Raw genomic sequence first — 18,514 nt, 5'->3', positions numbered from 1 at the left:
TCTTTATAATTTGAAAAACAAAACTGCGTCGATTTCAGTCGCTGATCATCTCATCATCTCACATCATCTCTTTCTTTTCCCTTCACTTCGGTATATGATAAGAGATGAAAGGACAACAATTACTGTTTCAGTTTTATTTTTTTCACAGTGATCGGAAGGAAAATACAGAAATAGATTTTTTCACTTTAAAGTCAGCATTTTAAATGTAAATATAGAGACAAACGGAGTACTGTTGGCGAACATCAGACACCAGGAAAAGAGTTTGGACAATAGTGAGAAAACGCTGGAAGCAGCAAGTGGTTTTGTACCTTAAAAGTCGAGTTTCATTTGATTTTTAGGTCATGTACTCCACAGGTTATTGCTAATTTCACAAAATGTGTACAATTGAAAAAATAAATGGTTTTACACAGCCTATGAAAACAGCTCATTCTGTGAATTCATAAATAGTGAAATGCTCTATAATTTAATACATTCTTTAAAGGGATGCTTCAGTGAATTGCCTGTCCATGTGTTGAAAGATATGTGATAAGCGCTATCCCAAAAGAAGCACACAGATGTGTAAAAAATGACTCATGATGAGAGTGTAAGGTCAGTGCCACGCATGCTTCCATCAGGCCGCAGATTGTGGCCCAAGCATTTAAACAATCAGAGAAACATGAGCACAAAGTGGACTCACAATCTTCAGACAGGGAGGGCTTTGTTCATACCTCTACATGGGGCACTGAACTATAAGTGCACGTTTTTCAACACATCTACAGCAGGTATGGAAACACAATATGACTGTAGAATTTCCCCCAAAGCAAAAAAAAAGACTGTGCAGCCGATCCTTTATCAGGTTCAGTCGCTGGCAGTGGGCTCTGTCTCCTTGTTGCTCCCCTCCTTGGCGCTGCGGTTGAGACTTCCATTCAGAAAGCTCTCTGCAGTCTGACACTGGAAGTGTTTCCTGGTGCCCACAAGGGAGGGGTTGTTGACCAGGGTGTAGAGGAGCTGCCAGTTCCTGCGAGCCCTTTTAGTGCACGACACTTTGAGCTGTTTCTTCTCCTGCTGGACCAGCTGGATCCCTGAGGACACGAGGACATGATGATAGCACCAACTATGACAAATATTTGCAAGAATAGATTTTTTTTTTTTATTCCAACTAAAATGAGAAAATACTATTTTTAAAGGGGCACCCAGGAGCAATTAGATACTACAAGAAGAGTAATAATAGAAAGCAATCATACTGTAATCTTCTAAGCATGGTAGGAGCATATTGGGCTCGCCATTAATGCACTGAGAGCTTAAGCCCCCTGGGCTACATGAATACGAAACAGGCAATTAGCATAGCTCATCTGTGTAATCAGCTACTCAACAACTAATCTGTGTATTACAAAAGATTATTCCTGATAATGCATTATTCTATGGCTGCAAACAAGCAACATGTACACTGCACATTTTTCATTGGACTAGATAACAGACAGAGATGGAGGGATGTTTCTGCTCTTTTTTTTTGAAAAATGTTCACGTGACCCAGACTTGAACCCACCTTCTGTTTGGGTCAACGCTATCACTGCATACCAATTCAATTTCTTTTTCTTTTTTCAAGGTTTTATTTTTATGCCCTCATTTAGAGATAGGACAGTAGATAGAGTCAGAAATCAGGGGGAGAGAGAGAGTGCAGAATGACATAAATATAATAATACAGCAGAAATGAGCCACAGGTCGGATTCAAACCCCAGCCTCCGTACATGGGGCGCATGCACTAACCCACTAGGCTACTGGCTCCCCCAATTTAATTTCTTGTAGAATTGTTACCAGTCTATAGTATTATATTGTCTGTTGGTAACAGAAGCTGAGGGCTCAGGCGAGTGTGGGCATGCCATATGGACAGCTGATTAGTTTATGACAGATTTGATTGGGACCAGCAGCAGGCCTGTAAATTATTCCACAGTGTGACTCAATTTGTTCCTGACATATTAAATCAGAACCGCCGAGCTCCCATTTTTTTCTGCGCGTGCAATACAGTGTTATGATCTGATTAGGTGTTACAGTGACCTGCTGCTGAATGCTAAACCTCCCCAGAGAAATTAAAAATGTCCCACAGACTTTAATATAGATACAACCACACTTTTGATCTTCAAAAGAGAGAGCTGGATATTCTCTGTTTTTTCTTATTGGTATGAAAAAGCCTAACCAACGCTCAATGGTCATATTTAACAAGTATCTTGTGTGCGGCCCAATCCTGGGATTGCCTATTAATCTGCTATCGATCTCTCGATCTCTCTAACCTCAACCTCAATGAGCTATTCTGTTCCATTGTGCTGCATTTTCTTTTATACATTTTATATAAACATAAGAGTCTACTTTGGACCACGGCATCTGCATTAGAAGAATGTTCCAAACATGCACAATCGTCTTCTGTTTGGATAATGTTTGATAGGAACAGTGTGTCAAGTGTTGGTTTTGGTCTTTTTTATGGGATTTGCTGACAATATAAACATTAAAAAATGAGCAGTTTTAGCTTTAAATACACTGACCCAACAGGTAAAATATTATCATCTGAATCATTAGCTCTTTCTGGATGAGTATGCTTGTAGGTGAGTTTGGTGTTACAGACCCTCTTCAGCATCCCGTGACCTCTGTGCCGAGTTGTTCTCCTGGCCAACAGACTGCAGCAGCACCCCGCAGAAGGCCTTCATCACCGGGTGGGACTGGTTCACCTCAATCTTCAGATAATGAGCATAGCAGCGGTAGGCTGCAGACAGACAGAGGGAGAGAGGGAGAGTGAGAGAGGGAGGTGGTGGGGGGGGGGTCACTCTGACTGGGCAGAAGCAATAAACACATAGGACTACACACCCCATGTTGGCTTTGAGGCAATCACACATAATGGTCATACAATCACACTTCTTTTTTTTTTAAACCACCTGCTTTTCCTGACAACAGATGTCTTAAATCTCCACCCATTTTCAGAGATCGCTGTGCAATTACAGTCGTGCGCAGTGCACAAAATACAGATCTAATAGGCGCTGCATTGAGCTGCAGTCTGAGTAAAATGGATAGGATACACATTTCTGGCCTCTAAGTGGGATCAGAATAAATGCATTTGCTCACAGATAATTGCTTCTCTCTAAGTCTCCACAGTGGGAGTGAAAAAAAAAACCACTGAAAGCATCTAACAAAGGCAAAAGCACAATGATTAAACCAGGTACATGTGTTTACATTGTCTGACTGAGGCTTAAGAACACTAGAAAATATAAATTAGGAATGAAAATCAATTACATTGCCGTGCCTCGCCCTTTCTATTTGAAACATATTCAAAGGACCCAGAGCTAAATGCAGGACTCAACAGACATGATTTTATCACAGACGACAGTGAACTTGACGTGATGCTTCGGTCTGCTCAGCAAACAGGAGCCTGGCAATGTGGTGAAGGATATGTGGCTCACCTGGGTCAAAAGCCTCCACACTGCGGTTAAGAAGACTGATATCCATGCGTCCCATGTGGACGATGTTGTACAGCGCCGTGATGATCATTCGCCACACCGCCAGCAGCACCCCGATCAGAACATTGACTGGAAACAGCAGGTATGTGAGCAGGAACAGATTACCCCTGGAAATGAGATTGACAGAATGGATCAGAAACACAGGCTCTGTGCTAATGCTCATACTTGAATACAGGAGTCAACAAATGGCAAAGATTACCTGTTGTCTAGGTCTCGCGTGCCTCCGTCTTTTTTGATGAAGCAGAACCTGCCGGTGATATGCTGAATCAACACAGCCAGTATAATCATCAGCCAGAAGGGCCTGAAAAGACAAAATGACCCGTGATTCATGTCCTTCAAAAAGTCAGAACGAAAACAAAATACTTGAGGAAAAGTCATCACCATACACATACAGGACAGCAACTACATGTTTGTCCCATTACAGGACCCAAGATAGTATCAATAAATCCCCATAGACATGAATTTACAAGTTTAAGATAAGATAAGATAAAATAATCCTTTATTTATCCCATTTATGCAGTAAAACCGACGTTATAAAGTTCTCGCATCACAACATGTTAAACCAGGTAATTTGCACTTAACCTACAGTGAGGTTTAATGACAAAGAGATGCTACGACTCTCACCACATGCTCAGCAGGATCTGAAAGACGATCAGGTTCTCTTGGAACAGGATGGGTATGATGATGAGGAAGACAGCGACCAGGAGGCAGAGGAAGAACACCAAGGTCTGGATCATCATGCCTACAGGGGAGAGATCAAACTTTCAAGGTGGATTCATCTTTCTTTTAAAAAAAAAAAAGAGAAGTGTATTTAGAAACTAAAAATAAGGAAGCCTTTAACTGGATGAAATATTAGAATGCAATGGCTGACTAAGAATAAGAAGAGGATTGTTTGTATGTCACAACCATCTGCTGAGCAAACAGTTTTAATCATGGGTACAGGACTGTACAAAACAATGTGATATAACACCTAAGATTGAGCAGCATTTCTAAAGGGAAGAAAATGAGAAACAAAATCAGAATAATGCTGAAAATCGGTTTCAAAACGTGATTTAAGCTTCAGCTTTACCAATGCAGATGTGAGCTGCCGTGAAGCTTGTGTATCCCATCCAGCAGACGAGTGCCGGCCGTGAAGCCCTGATGCTTCTCTGGCAGTTATAAACATTATAGATGTCTCCTCTGTACAGCCCCTTCAGGTTCGACCTACAGAAACAGAAACACAGAAAACACAATGCAACACTGTGCCAAACTGAAATATGTAAAACCTACGTTGTTAATTAAAGACCTAGTTTAGCATGAAATGCAATCCAATACTGGATACAGATACCATTTCTTCTAATAGGCTGTAATTTATGGTAATGACTCAGTATTTCATTTCTTATCTTAATAGCCATTTCAATTCCAGCAGCAGTTAGCGCAGAGTGAATGCTATTCTGTCTGTCTGGTGATTAGTTCTCCATTATGTTATAATAACTCCTCTGTGAGCCGACACATTATAATGAAAGACGCCGAATGCAAAGCAAGCGCTCTATTCTTGGAAACTTTGAGAAGGGAATAGAAGAATGACAAAAAAAACCCCAAAGAGTTCTGATTTCACACCTACCGATGCAGAACCATAGAGCGCATGAGCATAGCCAGGTTTACCAAGCCAGACAGAGTTATAGCTGAGATGTAGCACACTGTAGGACAAAAAAAAAAAAGAGCACATGTAACTCAGGTTATTTATGCTGCAAAGATCATCATTTGCCGACACGTACTTTCTGCAGATCAAGATTATAATCCTGAATAAAAAGTAACAAAAATCACACAACCTAATTAGGCACAAACATTTCCATTAACTGGAACAAAAATAAAAACCAGGATTTAAAAATAAAGATAACTTGCCGAAATGTATTGTGTGTTTAAAAAAACTAACTTAAATTAAATAAAGTGATGGGAGATCTTAACTTTAGTGTTTGTCTTCGACACAAGCACTCTGACTGACTGGATTTCAGTTTTGTATGATCCTCTTGACTGCAGGAGTAAATAGACCTGCTGTTTCTCTTTCATGTAATCTATTTATTATATTCTTAAGGCTACTTGTAAAGATCTCATGTGAGAACTTTCTCTGTTTACCTGCCGACCATTAATACTGTGATTGGCACACACGAGTAGATGAACACATGCTGCTCTTACACCAAAAAATACTGTCCTTTTTCTTTTGCTATGGATGGTGAAGACCAATACTGTACATATTTTCTTCACCAAAGCACAGCCATTTGATTTCTGTTTAAGGTAATCCGCTCTTTGTGGTGATCTGGATGATGTATTGTTGGTTTTATATTAATAGCAGGGAGGGAGAGGGATCGCTGTTGGTGAGGTTTATTGAATTAGAGAAACAGTGGTAGGAACAGTGTGTACGTGCTTTAAGTCAGCACAGAGACAATCAGAGCATGCAGGAACATTTACTTCCTGTATTTCCTGTGTTGCTTTCTTGGATATTTCAGTCTTAATTGCAAATGCATTTACAGCTCTGAATATAGACACAGGAGCAGTGACAGTCACTGTGGACGAGCTCTATGAAGGAAAGATGGACAACCACTTTTAAGAAGTTGACTGAAATTCTACCTGTGTGAAAGTTGTGTCCCTGTTTAATGTCTTGGATTGGCAAGCCACAGCTATACGTCTTAAGGTCTTGCAGCCCATAGTGAGAACGCAGAATTAAGGGGCAGAAAGGGCTGAAGTGTAGATACTGGGACAGAGCCTAACATTTCATTATTTAAAAAATGTTCTGTTCCTGTTTATAATTTTTTACTTTAAAGAGAAACACAACAGAGCAACAGGGCTCCATTTGTGGCTTTTAAAATCTCTTCAACTAAAATAAAAGAGGTCTAAAATAAGATGTAAGATGTAAGTTAAACAATAAACTAAAACTAACAAACAAGAACTACAGACTAATTAAAAGTAAACTGAAATTGAAAACAAAAAGTCAAAACGAAAACTATTGAAACAGATGGAAAGTTAAAAACTATCGTAGCCTTGCAAAATATTTCAAACAAACAGCTGCGGGTAACTCCACTAAATAAAACAGGATTATTCTGCATCGATCATAAAACTAAATGGCCACCTGTGCTTCTTCACTCACCTTCCACACACCACATGTAGTAGACCACTATCCTGACCACTTCAGATTTGTCTGGAGACAGCATTATCTTGAAGCCAGCTAAAAGGTTAGCAACGTCTTCATCGACTCCTGAACGGGCCGTCTGGAGCGTCGGCACCACGCCAGAGATCAGCAGGAGAGCCATCTAAAAACAAACAAAACAAAAAAAACAAAGCAGGACATTTGTCAGTTAAAGAAATCACTTTTGTTCCAGCATGGGCGGAATGCAATCTCACTTTTACAGATGTGGAAACTTAACTTAGAACCTGTATTATACTTAGATCATCTACTTTATCTACATTTCCGTTCATATCTAAAGCAGATGTAGACATATTAAAGTATGCTACAATCTCTCTGTCCTTGATTTTTTTAAAACTATTAAAGTCTAATTGAATAGTATTCAGCTGATGTGGTATTTACCTGATACACAGCTATAAATGACACGACACCAGAGACGGCCAACTTCAGTGGAAAACGGAAAGCTGGATGAAAAAAAAAGAAGAAGAAGTTGAAGTTTTATAAACATTTCCTGGAGGTATCACTAAAAGTCATTACTACTAAAGTCCCACAGACAAGGCAGAGACTGCATATTTACCTTCCACTGGTGTGTAAATGTACGACTTCACAGCATCAATTATTCTTCGAGGGAGCTTCGGTGTCTCTGTGCTTGTTGTGCTGAAGGCAAAGGTACATTCAATATGGTACTTCAACATGGCATTTGAAATGAACGTGAATCAGCGAGACATTTCTGCACATCGTCATTAAATACATAACATTAAAGAAAATGTGTTTCTACACAGTCAGAGTCAAACATTCTTTACAAATGTGAGCTTGGGTTTAGTTTGGGTAAACATATTATAAAAGGACTGATTGAGAGGGCTGGGTTGTTCTTTCTGATACATTTTTAACTGAACACACAGGTAGCTGTCAGTGTTATGTATACACCAGTATGCAGTGGAGAATATATTCCAGTCTTGGAAACTACTAATCTCACTGAAAATGTTTCTACCTGTAAATAAGGGTTTAAGCTTAAAACTTGAACATCCAGCAGAGCATCATTCATCAAATAAAGTTTAACACAAGGCTCTTATTTTGGAAAATAGACCGCATAAGGCTCATTAGAGAAGCCAAAAGACAAAAAGAAAAAAACAAGTAGCAATGCAGCCAATCAGGTGTTATTGATAAAAGGCTCCAATTCTCACCTGATTTTTGTGGTCTTCTTCTTGAGCAATTCTTTCACATAGTCCTTATAGTAGCTGCTACTCAGATCCTGACAGGAACATGGACATCAATCATTAAAGAAACCAAATGATAATACATAGAACAGTGTGAAGGAGCTTCAATTATTTGATTTGGGGTCATCAATAAGCCGCTTAATTATTTTACTGTACATTTAATTAGTGGCTGTTTTAATTGAAAGTTGTTTTATTATTATTAAAACACTTACATTAGGCCTTATGATAAGTATCTAGACATATTTAAATCATCATGTATAGTCCTGTGTGTGTGTGTGTGTGTGTGTGTGTGTGTGTGTGTGTGTGTGTGTGTGTGTGTGTGTGTGTGTGTGTGTGTGTGTGTGTGTGTGTGTGTGTCGGGGGGGGTGGGGGGAGCAAACTCCAGACAATCACCTCACACCAGCTTTGTCACACCCACGCTGAGATTAGCATCAAATAAACACGGCATTGTCTCTCCTCCGAGGAAAAAAAACAAGGCAACCTTTTCATAATCTGATCTCCAACATAACCTAAACCAATTACGTCAAATCTCCTTAAAATGATTAGGCAACTCGCACGCTGCTTTGGCCTCCACATTTTCCCCTCGGCCTAGACTGTGTGAGCATGGTAAGCCCCTTCTTTAGCAGGCGGCTTATAAAGAATCATCACGTGCACGGATTCGGGAGAAATGTGCGTCTTAGAGAGTTTTTTTTTTAATCATTAAAGCTGATGCTAACGTGGGCTACACATTCACTTGTATCTGGTTTGTTATGTAAGCAGGCCAAACAATTAGTGCTATATATGGGCCGTCCAAGCCAAGAGCGGGCATGCCAAAAGAACTATTCTCAGATCAAAACTTACCTCGGTGGGGTTGTTCTTCTCAGTGCCCTTTAAGCCCTTGAATAGAAGCAGGGGATACTGGAAACTGAGGAATGCCAAGCAAGCTATCTGGGGCAGGCTGGAGAAAAGGGAGTAGTGTTTGTGTATCTGGAAAAATAAGGAACACTTCAAATCTCCTGGCAACATAGGGTAAGAGTTTTTAAGGGTCACAATGGCAATTCATGTAAAAAAGAAAAGAAAAGAAAAAGCATTGCATTGACACAAAAAGCAAACAGAAATAGCTCAGTATGTTCCACTGGGAGTCTGTGTGAGGGCCAAACTGGATCCAAAATACAACAAAAACGTGTGAGACTTCCAAATGACCAATGTGAAAGATGTGGTGCTAGAGTTAGGTTATCTCTTATTAAATATTACACATATATCTGAATTAAAACGGCATTTTTTAAAGATATTCAGTACTAAATTAAGTATTCAATAAAAAGTATTCGTATGTCTTAATGTGATTAAGCTCCTTCTTGCAGCTCAGCTCAGATGCCCTCCTGCAGCGTTGTGTGTGTGCCAGCTCATGGCAGGATAAAAAAAAAAAGACAGAAAAGACAAACTATCCAAAAACTGTGTCTCTTTCACACACTAAACTGATTAACTGTGACAAAGTCTCTTAATTGTGTTCAACAGACAGTAGAACTAATTGTTTTGAGCTGTGGCCATTCTTTAAAACTGCTTCATTTGTCCGTGAATCAAGCAGAAAATCCTGATATTCATCTTTTTAAGTCTCATCTCTCATATACTACAGACCACCTCTGATTGGTGAGGCCAGAACTAATCATCTCTGTCTTTGAAATAAATCTGATTATTTTGACAGGTGACACATTATAAAGATTTTGACAATTCATCAAATGATCATAGAAAATATAAATGTATAGATGCCCCATTAAAGAAGTTAAAGATGCAACTGGAACCCATTAAAGTAGTTAAAGTCATGTTAGCATACCAGTGGTTCCTTCGGACAGTCGATTTTCTGCCAGACGAGAACAACAAAGTGTGTCCATGACAAGAGGCTGCCAAGAACGAAGCCAACTTTATTATGTAAAGTGCCACATGCCAGGAGAGGGTAGTATAGCGCGGGGTAGTAGAAGACTCCCAGTATCACCCAATATTCTGCAAATAAAGCAAAAAAAGTGTGTGAGGAGCCAGGGTGCCAAAAAGGAACACGTACTGATTTCTGTGATTAAATTCTTAACACAACTTCTGCTTCACGTTTACACATCACACAAACTTCATCCCCTGAAATGTGGGAAAACTAAGAATGATTTAAGATCCATCTTTACTGAATTGGCCCTTCAAACCTCGCAGACTAACTGTTGAGAGGTGGTTGTGTTAAAAAAGCAGGGGACCGACTCCTTACAGTCAAGTCTTATGTAATGTCAAAAAACTTTTTTGCAAAGCTTACAATCACATTCCCAAGCTGAAAATAACAGAGACACATGGAAATAATAAATAATCCAATTACATAACACAGGGGGAAAAAAACAGCTGTGAAGAAACATTTGATGCAGCTTACAATTCTTTTAGTATTTGCTCATAAAAAAGGCAGAAACACACAATTACTTCTAAAAGATGATTAGATGATTTGCATTCTGTAACATTCTTCTGAACCTAATAGAAGTCCTTACGTTTATTCTCTGTGTCCGCCGTGAAAGGTAGGGGGTTTGGTGATAAAACAAGACCCCACAGTTTGCACAAGAGCACTCCGAACACGGCCACTGCCAGGCCCTTGTGCTGCGTATGATCCAGGAAGTTGACCGGACTGTGAAATCAAGCAGCAGGTATTTAGAGCCCACGTGTTACCAGCCTCACATTTTGGATGAAGCCGTTATTGAGCAGAAATGACAAACTTCAAAAAAGGACCATTTGAGGGTATATAAAGTTCAAGTTAACAAACTATAAAAAAATGTCAACAGGGTTCAACTATATCAGACATTTGCTGTGTTTGTATTTGTATTTCGCTGAGATGCCCGTCGCTTACATTTATGTCAGAGTATGAAAAATATCAATGAAGAGCATGAGAGCTGTTATCAGTGCAAACCTCCAAAAAAAACACACGTTCACGTTACCCTGAATGAGAGCAGTCTGATATTCAAGCCTGCACTGTGCACCTAAGGTCTCTACTAGAACAGATGTTTTGAGGCCAATTTCTCAAGAGAATCACCTTAGTTATTGTAAAAATGAAAAAAAACATAACACTGAAAAATTGTTTTTAACTCCCTTATAAAAGTTCAGAGTACCACAATGACACACTTCTTATCTCAATATCTTCATGTTTCCATGTTGTCAATCTACCATTAGAACTTATCATTTCAATGGCTCCCTCTGTTTTAAATTTTAAAACCAAACCAAAGAGTTTCCATAAGGAGAATGACATGCTGATATGAATCACGGCCAAAAAAGTCATAAAAAACAGATGTTCTGATGCACTTTTTTCCTTCCTGATACCAAATTTGATACCAAGACCGGACGATTTACCAACACTGAGTACCGCTCAGATACTCACAGGGTACAAAATATACATATTGAGGGGAAAACGTTGACCTCCGCTAGCTTTGACTAACATCTCACTTCTGCTAGCATCACACAGGTTTTGTTTTTAATCCTCTAATGGTAATTTACCAAAAACTAGTTGATTTTTGGGTATAATTGGTTTGGTATTGGATGAGTGTATTAACTGGCGTTCATCTCCATATACCTGATAATGAATATGATGCAGTATCGAAGGCCTATACAAACACTGATCTCAGGGTCAGAACAAGTCCATTAGAAATCATATGGAAGTCATATGGTTCCAAAAAAAGGTCAACATACTGTATATACATGCAATCCAATAACTTGAACCACACAGCGACCAGCATGGTGCAGAAAAAGCAAGCAGCTATTTGATATCACATTTAAGTTCATGTCATTTAAGAAAACATGTTTAAAACATCAAATAAAGCGTCACCTGAGTAAACCTGGGAGTCCTTTCTGTCTGTACCCCTCCTTTGTGCGTCTGGCTAACACTGCAAGGATCAGCATGACAACAAACTAGAGGGGAGGGGGGGGGGGGGGGAGAGAAAGATTCATCAGTTAGTTTTCTGTCTGCAGCTGTGGACTCCCCGCTGTTCAGGTCTCATTCTGCTACACGCTCAAAAAAGACGTGATGTTGTCACAAAAGCAAACCCTGATGTCTCATTAGTGTTCCCCCCGTGGATGTGGTGTGAAAGAATTGTCATCAGTCAGGATCACTGACCAGGAAGAGTTCAGTGACCTGTCGTGACCTGTGAAATGTTTAGGAAACACAAGGACAGAAAGGCTGCTTTTCTCTAAAACGGGTCAGTCTGGACCAATAACTAAGACCGTCTGTAATCACACATCAAAAGAAGAAGAATCATTATGGGAATTTGCCAGGGGACAAAACAAAGTGATAGTGATCATTATTGAAATTTCACCATTAAGAGCTCAAAGGTTAACTTTCATCAACACCAGTTTTTTTTTTGCTAAAAATAGACAAAATAAGCAAGACTACCAACCTAACCGCTGGCTTTTACAGTAAAACTGTGTACTGTCTCAATGAGTTTAATCATAAGTATGCTTTATGTCCCACTACATGGGGGGGCACTGAAGAGCCAGTGACTCTCAGGACTGTGTAATGTTGTGTCTCATTAATCCAACAGGGACTTACAGATATTGCAGTGATGCATATGTGGTAGAGTCTGTCATCAGCCGTGGGGTCACATGGAGGGATTATTCTAAAAAAAGGGAACAAAACACTCACACATGAGCAAAACAAAGTTAAACTTAAGACTGAAGGATTTGAGCGGTCCTACACCTCACTAAACCTGTTCACACGTCACTGTGAGCACCATTTGTCGCTGGAAACTTCGCAGCTGAAATCCTGCAGCAGAGATTTGCATTTTAAACCGGATTGGTACCAGCGTGACACAGGCAAAACAACAAATGCCTATGTTCACGTTACAGTACACTGGAAGAGGAGGAATGCTTGGTCATGGAGGGTTTACAACTCTGGTTTTCAGAGGCGGCCTTACAAATCAAGGATCCTAAGTTGGTAGATGTACTGAGGAGAATACTACAGCTACTTAATGGGACTGTTAATGGAAGAGAAAGGCAGCTTCCAGAGTTGAGTTTTTTTTTCCCCCTTCCAAACAATGTGTGAATTTGTAACTCGGCACTCGGATAGCAAATCATTTGCAAATTTAGGAAATGTTAAATTAAGCTTTGAAGACTCTTAAGGGTGAGCTAAATCTAATAGTTAGCTACAGTTGAGGCACCACAAAAGCTTTTATTCAGACCACAACTCAACGCGGTGTATTCATTTAAATGACAACTGTATTAATTTAGCTAAACACAGCGGCTGGTGACAAATTACATTTCCATCATACACTGCCATGTTGATAATCTGAAGCATTAATACACGTCGTATTTCTCGCTAATAACCGCTTGGCACCACTGTTTATATGAGGACTTTTTACACGGAAAAGCACTGAGATTAAGTCGAACAGCTCAGAAGGAAATAACTGCCCAGTGCCTAGTGCCCAGTTGCATTATGGGTGCAAAGAATGACGCACAAGACTTTCATCAATAACAGTCGTTGAAACTTTGCATGGTGCCATGAGCTACATCTTAGCTTTTTGTGGCTGAAGCCTATACAGGGAAACTTTTAACGGTGAGTTATTTCAGGCTTAATGCACTCGTGTTTTGATAAATAGTGTCGTAGATTTTCTGGAAGGTTACATGGGCAAAACTTCCTGCACAAGCTGTTAACTGCAGGCATGAAAATGAGGCAGCTTCTACTGTAATAGGACAAGTGATGTGAACAGACACATTACCTCACACTGATACTTGCACAGGCAAAGTGTGCCAAGCGTCACCAAATATCGACACACTTTTTTTTTTCAGACTTAGAAAGTTTGTGGAACTAACAGAAACATTAATCACAGTTTACTTTTTTAGGACAGGGATTTTACAGAAATAGTACAAGTACAAAAAACTACAGAAAATTAAACTTAGTTGTTAAAGTCCTGGTCTGAAGTTCACAAATAAAGGATAAGAATGGACTTACTCTGCTTCAATTTTGGTTGGCAGAGGATCCAGATCCGGGTACTCATAGTCTGCATCCTGATCCATTGTGCCGTCTCTTTTTCTATCAGATCCAAAGTCTTAAAAAGTAGCCAGAGCACTTTTTACCCCAATCTCTGGCGACACACTGCTGCAATCGCCTTCACTCAAGAGGGAAAAAAGTTTCTCCCAGGTCCCAAGCTGTACTCTCAGCGGCAGCAGAGGCGTCTGGCACTCTTGTAACCCTCCCTCACAGCCTGTATTCAGGTGCCTTCGTCCCGCTGTGGAGCTGAGAGTAATGTGACAGGTCCTGGCTGCTGCGAGCGTGCTGCCTCCACCCTGCAAAAGGCCCTTTTTTCAGCTGAGGGTTACCACCACACTGGGAGCCTGGGGAGAGAGTGAGAGGGGGGCTGTGTGTGAAAGGAGGGAAAAATGTGGAGATCCAAGTAGCCAATCTGGAAGGCCACCTGCAGCTTACTGGGATTACATCTACTTTTGGGGTAGTGTTATTAGACCTGTGGCCTGATGCAGAAGTGGTGAGGTGTGCAGGGTTATGAAACTGAAGTTAGGACCGTGAGCCGCTGGGAGAGATGGGTTCTATCAGAGAGGAGTTCCACATTGATAACAGGGAAATTCTCACATTGTTCCCTCTCAGTCATGGATCAGTTACATTTTGGAAAGGTTACCAAGACTAGGTTTATGTAAATTAGCAGAACAAAAAAAAAAGTCAAATCGCGCCAGATAGACAGACAGCCAGTCAGACTACACCTCAGTTCATAACTCTGCACCTTCAGCCTGATAGGGATCAAGGAAAGGGTCATTGAACCCAGCACTTTGTCTTTCACAGATACATTAAGATAAAGGTGTCCAAGGGCATTTCCATGTGAAAACTGTTTTCTAAACCAGACACCTTTGCAATAAGCTTACAACACTGGTTTTTGGAGTTTAACATGCTGTTTACAAGAAATTCTAAAAGCAACATTGTTTTAAAAGGGAAAGGCTTGTAATATCCAAACTGTATGCCATCCTCTGAAGTACAAATGTAATAAGAGAGGGAAAAATGTATGTTGTCCAACATGAAACAAGTTCTACAGCTTTATATGTCAATCAGATTGATTTAACAATAAGTACAGTAACACTGTCCCGAGAAGTTTTTTTTTATATAAATGACAATGGTGTCTTGTCACTGATGTTAGCTCCTGGGCAGAAATAATATCCAACAATAAACATGAAGAACTCTTCAATGTGTGTACCAGTGAAGGAGAGTAGAAACACAAATATCAAACATATACTTTCAGAGATAATCATTTAAAGCTGTCACTGCACACCACATAAAGTTATCACAGCTAAAACAGACACACTGCACTGTTAATGTATAAACACATTCCCATATAAATGTGCCCTACATGTTTCCCCTACTTTCCTCTTAATGTTATTTCTTAAAATTATTACATTTTTGTCTTTTTCTATAGTATTACTATTAGGTGAGGATTCTCAGTGTTTGTTTTATTTATACCATTGGCATTTCTATATATTTTTCTTTTTTTTCAAAATGTGATTTGGGCACCCTGAGCTTTGAAACATTGGGCGGTCGTCTGCCATTTAAATCGACTGCTTGATATATTGATTAAATGAAGTGAAGGTGGTTCATTTGTCCCAATAATTCATTGGGAAACTTCAAGATAAGTTTGTTTACACGTTTTATGTCTTTAATATGTCACCGTGACCTTCAAGGCTCAATCCCAGCAGGTTGGATCTTGGCCTCAGTGGAGTCCTGACCCCTGAGTCATGACAAAACCCTGTTATATATGAAATCCTCTTGGATTCTTGAACCATAGGAAATAAACAAACAAAAAGAAAATCTAACCATCACTTCAGATTTGAATTATTTTTTCTTACATTATTTTAGTACATCGTAGTTTTTAAACTTTTGTTTGTCCTCTTCTTCTATTTACAACGATCTAAACTGGTGTTTCCCATTTCTCCTGCAAAAAGTCACGAGCTCTTACAGCGGTTAGGGATTTAATTATGGGAAGATCATTTTGCAGGAGGGGGAAATCATCTCAGAGCTTCCAGTGCAAGTAAAGCACAAGCATGTGAGTGCCACAGACAGAGGGAGGCCAGGGGTCATGGCAACACCTTAACTCCAATTATTTTCTTCCTGCAACACGGCTAATCAAGCAACAACAAATGCACTCACATTTCTATTTTTATATGTACATTTATGTAAACAAAGGTTGTAAAGAGCTTATGCAACATGTCTGCATTCCTGCACATTTCACGTTTTGCAACACTGCCTCTGTGTCAGCATACGCTCATTATGCCGGGATTAAAGTCTCACTTCTTTAAAAAGCAACAAAACTTCCCCACTAACACTCCTGAGAAAACAGGGTTTCTCAAGCACATAAGCCAAAAAATCAAATGTGCCCCTGAAGACAAAGCAGCTCCAGCAAATAAAGGGGTCACTGAACAAAGAATGCTTTGAACAGTTATAATTACATCACAGAGAAGTGGTTTGATCAAGACAGACAGGTCAGTTGTATTAGGTTTAGGAAGTCAGCGATAAAGCCTTTTGGTAGGAAATATTAATAAAGGCTTGTGAAAACAAACAGTTGAATTATACTGATCCATTAACAGTCTAGACAGAAGGTGCTTGGACAAATATGGATGTGGCAATTGGTCACCGTCCCTATACTCTTTAGAGACAATTATCAAATCGCTGGTGGAAAATATCGATATTTGATTTATGTTTTTTAAATATGGCGCTCTGCAGATTTTCCTGCCAATTTGACTCTTTACTTCAAGACTGCTAATGGTGGGGTGAAGACATGACTGAAGGTGCTGTGAATAGAAGTTGATAGGCCAAAGAAGAAGTAGACAGCATGATAGAAGAAGGTGTAAATGAGATCAATTTTGAAGCTTTTTTTTTTTTTATTTTTTTTTAAAGGTAAGGTGAAATTGACACCAAACCGAATTGAATAAATTAATAAATCCTGCACTTTACCCTTTTAGAGGCATTTTATGTTCTTCAGTCATACATATCAAGATTTATCAGTATACAATTTGTCTTACTGTAAAATATTAATTACAGCAGAATCGCTGTCTCAAGACATTATTGCTATCTTGGGTCACAGACCATATTGAGAGATCCCCTTCCATATTGGACAGCATCAGCAATTAAAGCATCCATGAACTCATTCAAAATGAAAGAGACTAAAAAAAAGTGCATCAGTTCCTCCTAAAGATGTGGTGTAATCCTTCATAAGATTTACCAGATAGTGCATACTGCATGAAAAAGGCCCCTAAAAACAGTGAGTCTACCTTTAAGGTGACTTCAGTTCTTTGCTCATTCTGAAGTTAACACACTGTTCTCCATGTTACAAATATACAGTTTCAGCAAACCATGGTACATATTACAGATTACATTTTCCTGTTTTAAACATACGGGCATTATTTTTTTATTTTTTTGACAAATGCACTGTTGTTGCAGCGTCGGAGCAGGCGGATCATTGTTGGCCTAAATCCCACAGCTGAGCATGCTCGACTCTTTTTTGTGTGTGTGTGTGTGTGCAGAGGCAGCTGCAGACAGATCCTCTGGGTTTGGTTTCCATCGTGGACAAATTTCATGCCTTTGAAGTTAAGATTGATCTCCCGACAACAAAGAGACTTTCAGCCTGAGAGCAGCAACAGGTAACACAGTCACCTGTGACTTCCATGCACATGCTCTGAAGTACCTCTACCATCTCCATGAGCAATTAACCCCTGTAGTATTTCATGAATAAATCGACCAGCGCTCGTTTTGTGAAAGGGAAAACGTTCGTTACAGACGATAAAATTCGCCACACACGATTTTTTCTTTTATCGTGGCTGGACTTATTATCAGCTACACCGGCTAATAAAAACCCAGAGATGTTAGCCTACTCACCGCCCGCGCGCAGGTGTGCTGCAGGGCCAGACAGGTGTGCGAGATTGAATAATGTCAAAGCTGTTAGCAAGATAAAAGACTGTTTTTTTTTTTTTACATTACCTGACCTGGTTGCAGTCCCTCAAACATATAGAGCCTTCAGTCAACAGTGCACTTTACTTTTTGAAATGTCTTACCTTCTGTTCACCTGTGCCTCCTGTCTGTGTCGGTCTGGAGAACCTTAAGTGACCGAGTTTGCATCAATTTTTTGCTATACACCCTCAATGGATCAATAATTATCTAAAAAAAACACACAACAATTTCAAGAGCAATCTTTTCTTTTTCCTGCACACCTCACATGTGGAGTCTGGCTGGGACTTTGACCTGTCTCTATCTTGTTGTGGGGAGAACATCATAAAAATTGCTGCTGCATGCAAAGTTGTTGTGAAACATAAAGAGTTCACGTTCAAGTTAAGACAGGCAAGTATTTTATATTCCTGAATGAAATAATTGGTCCAAGCTGCTGTATGCACATTGTCCCTCTTGTGTCAAGTCTCATTTGTGGTTTAAATCAAGGTGCAAGTTTGTGCTGCAGCTGTATTTTAATGTAACTGCATCCTTTTTGAAATGAGAGAAACTGCATCAACATAAAAAATGCAGTAAGAATATTATTTAGAGCTGTTTAAAAAACAGTTTTATTTTAATAAACCTTTAAATGTCATTCCCTCAATGCCAGTCTAAAGCAGTTATGATAAAGAAATGTCAAGACTTAAATCATATTCTTTCAGTATGAGCATCATTTTATCAGGACTGTGGCAACAAG

The 18,514-nt window shown here is 39.6% G+C and overlaps 2 protein-coding genes across 5 annotated transcripts in view; one reads left to right on the top strand and one right to left on the bottom strand.

The window, feature by feature from the left end:
• Positions 1–119: 119 nt before the first annotated feature.
• On the bottom strand, positions 120–18,062 carry stra6 (signaling receptor and transporter of retinol STRA6). 2 transcript variants are annotated; one of them, XM_020631284.3, is made up of 18 exons: positions 17,889–18,062; positions 13,792–14,174; positions 12,394–12,460; positions 11,674–11,756; positions 10,352–10,485; positions 9,670–9,836; positions 8,700–8,825; positions 7,827–7,894; positions 7,220–7,299; positions 7,045–7,106; positions 6,607–6,769; positions 5,086–5,161; positions 4,552–4,685; positions 4,107–4,224; positions 3,682–3,783; positions 3,426–3,589; positions 2,597–2,734; positions 120–1,061 (listed from the first exon to the last, which is right to left on the bottom strand). In XM_020631284.3, the coding sequence occupies exons 2-18, from the start codon at positions 13,854–13,856 to the stop codon at positions 838–840; spliced, it is 1,971 nt and encodes a 656-aa protein (XP_020486940.2). In that variant the 5' UTR covers positions 13,857–14,174; positions 17,889–18,062; the 3' UTR covers positions 120–837. The 2 variants fall into 2 exon arrangements, with proteins under 2 accessions (XP_020486940.2, XP_020486941.2); XM_020631285.3 differs by lacking the exon at positions 17,889–18,062 and adding an exon at positions 17,713–17,735.
• ccdc33 (coiled-coil domain containing 33) overlaps positions 16,766–18,514 on the top strand; it is a 48,937-nt gene continuing 47,188 nt past the window's right edge. For 2 of the 3 annotated variants that reach the window (XR_010666702.1, XM_065957195.1), the window contains exon 1: positions 16,766–17,477. The gene's annotated coding sequence lies outside the window, so the exon portion shown is untranslated. The remainder of the gene's footprint in view (positions 17,478–18,514) is intronic. The other variant, XM_065957194.1, reaches the window with a different exon arrangement.

The sequence above is a fragment of the Labrus bergylta genome, chromosome 7, assembly GCF_963930695.1.
Source record: "Labrus bergylta chromosome 7, fLabBer1.1, whole genome shotgun sequence".
In the NCBI taxonomy this organism is placed as follows: Eukaryota; Metazoa; Chordata; class Actinopteri; order Labriformes; family Labridae; genus Labrus; species Labrus bergylta.
The sequence above is the reverse complement of the archived record's forward strand: the minus strand, read 5'-3'. Positions and strand labels throughout refer to the sequence as shown.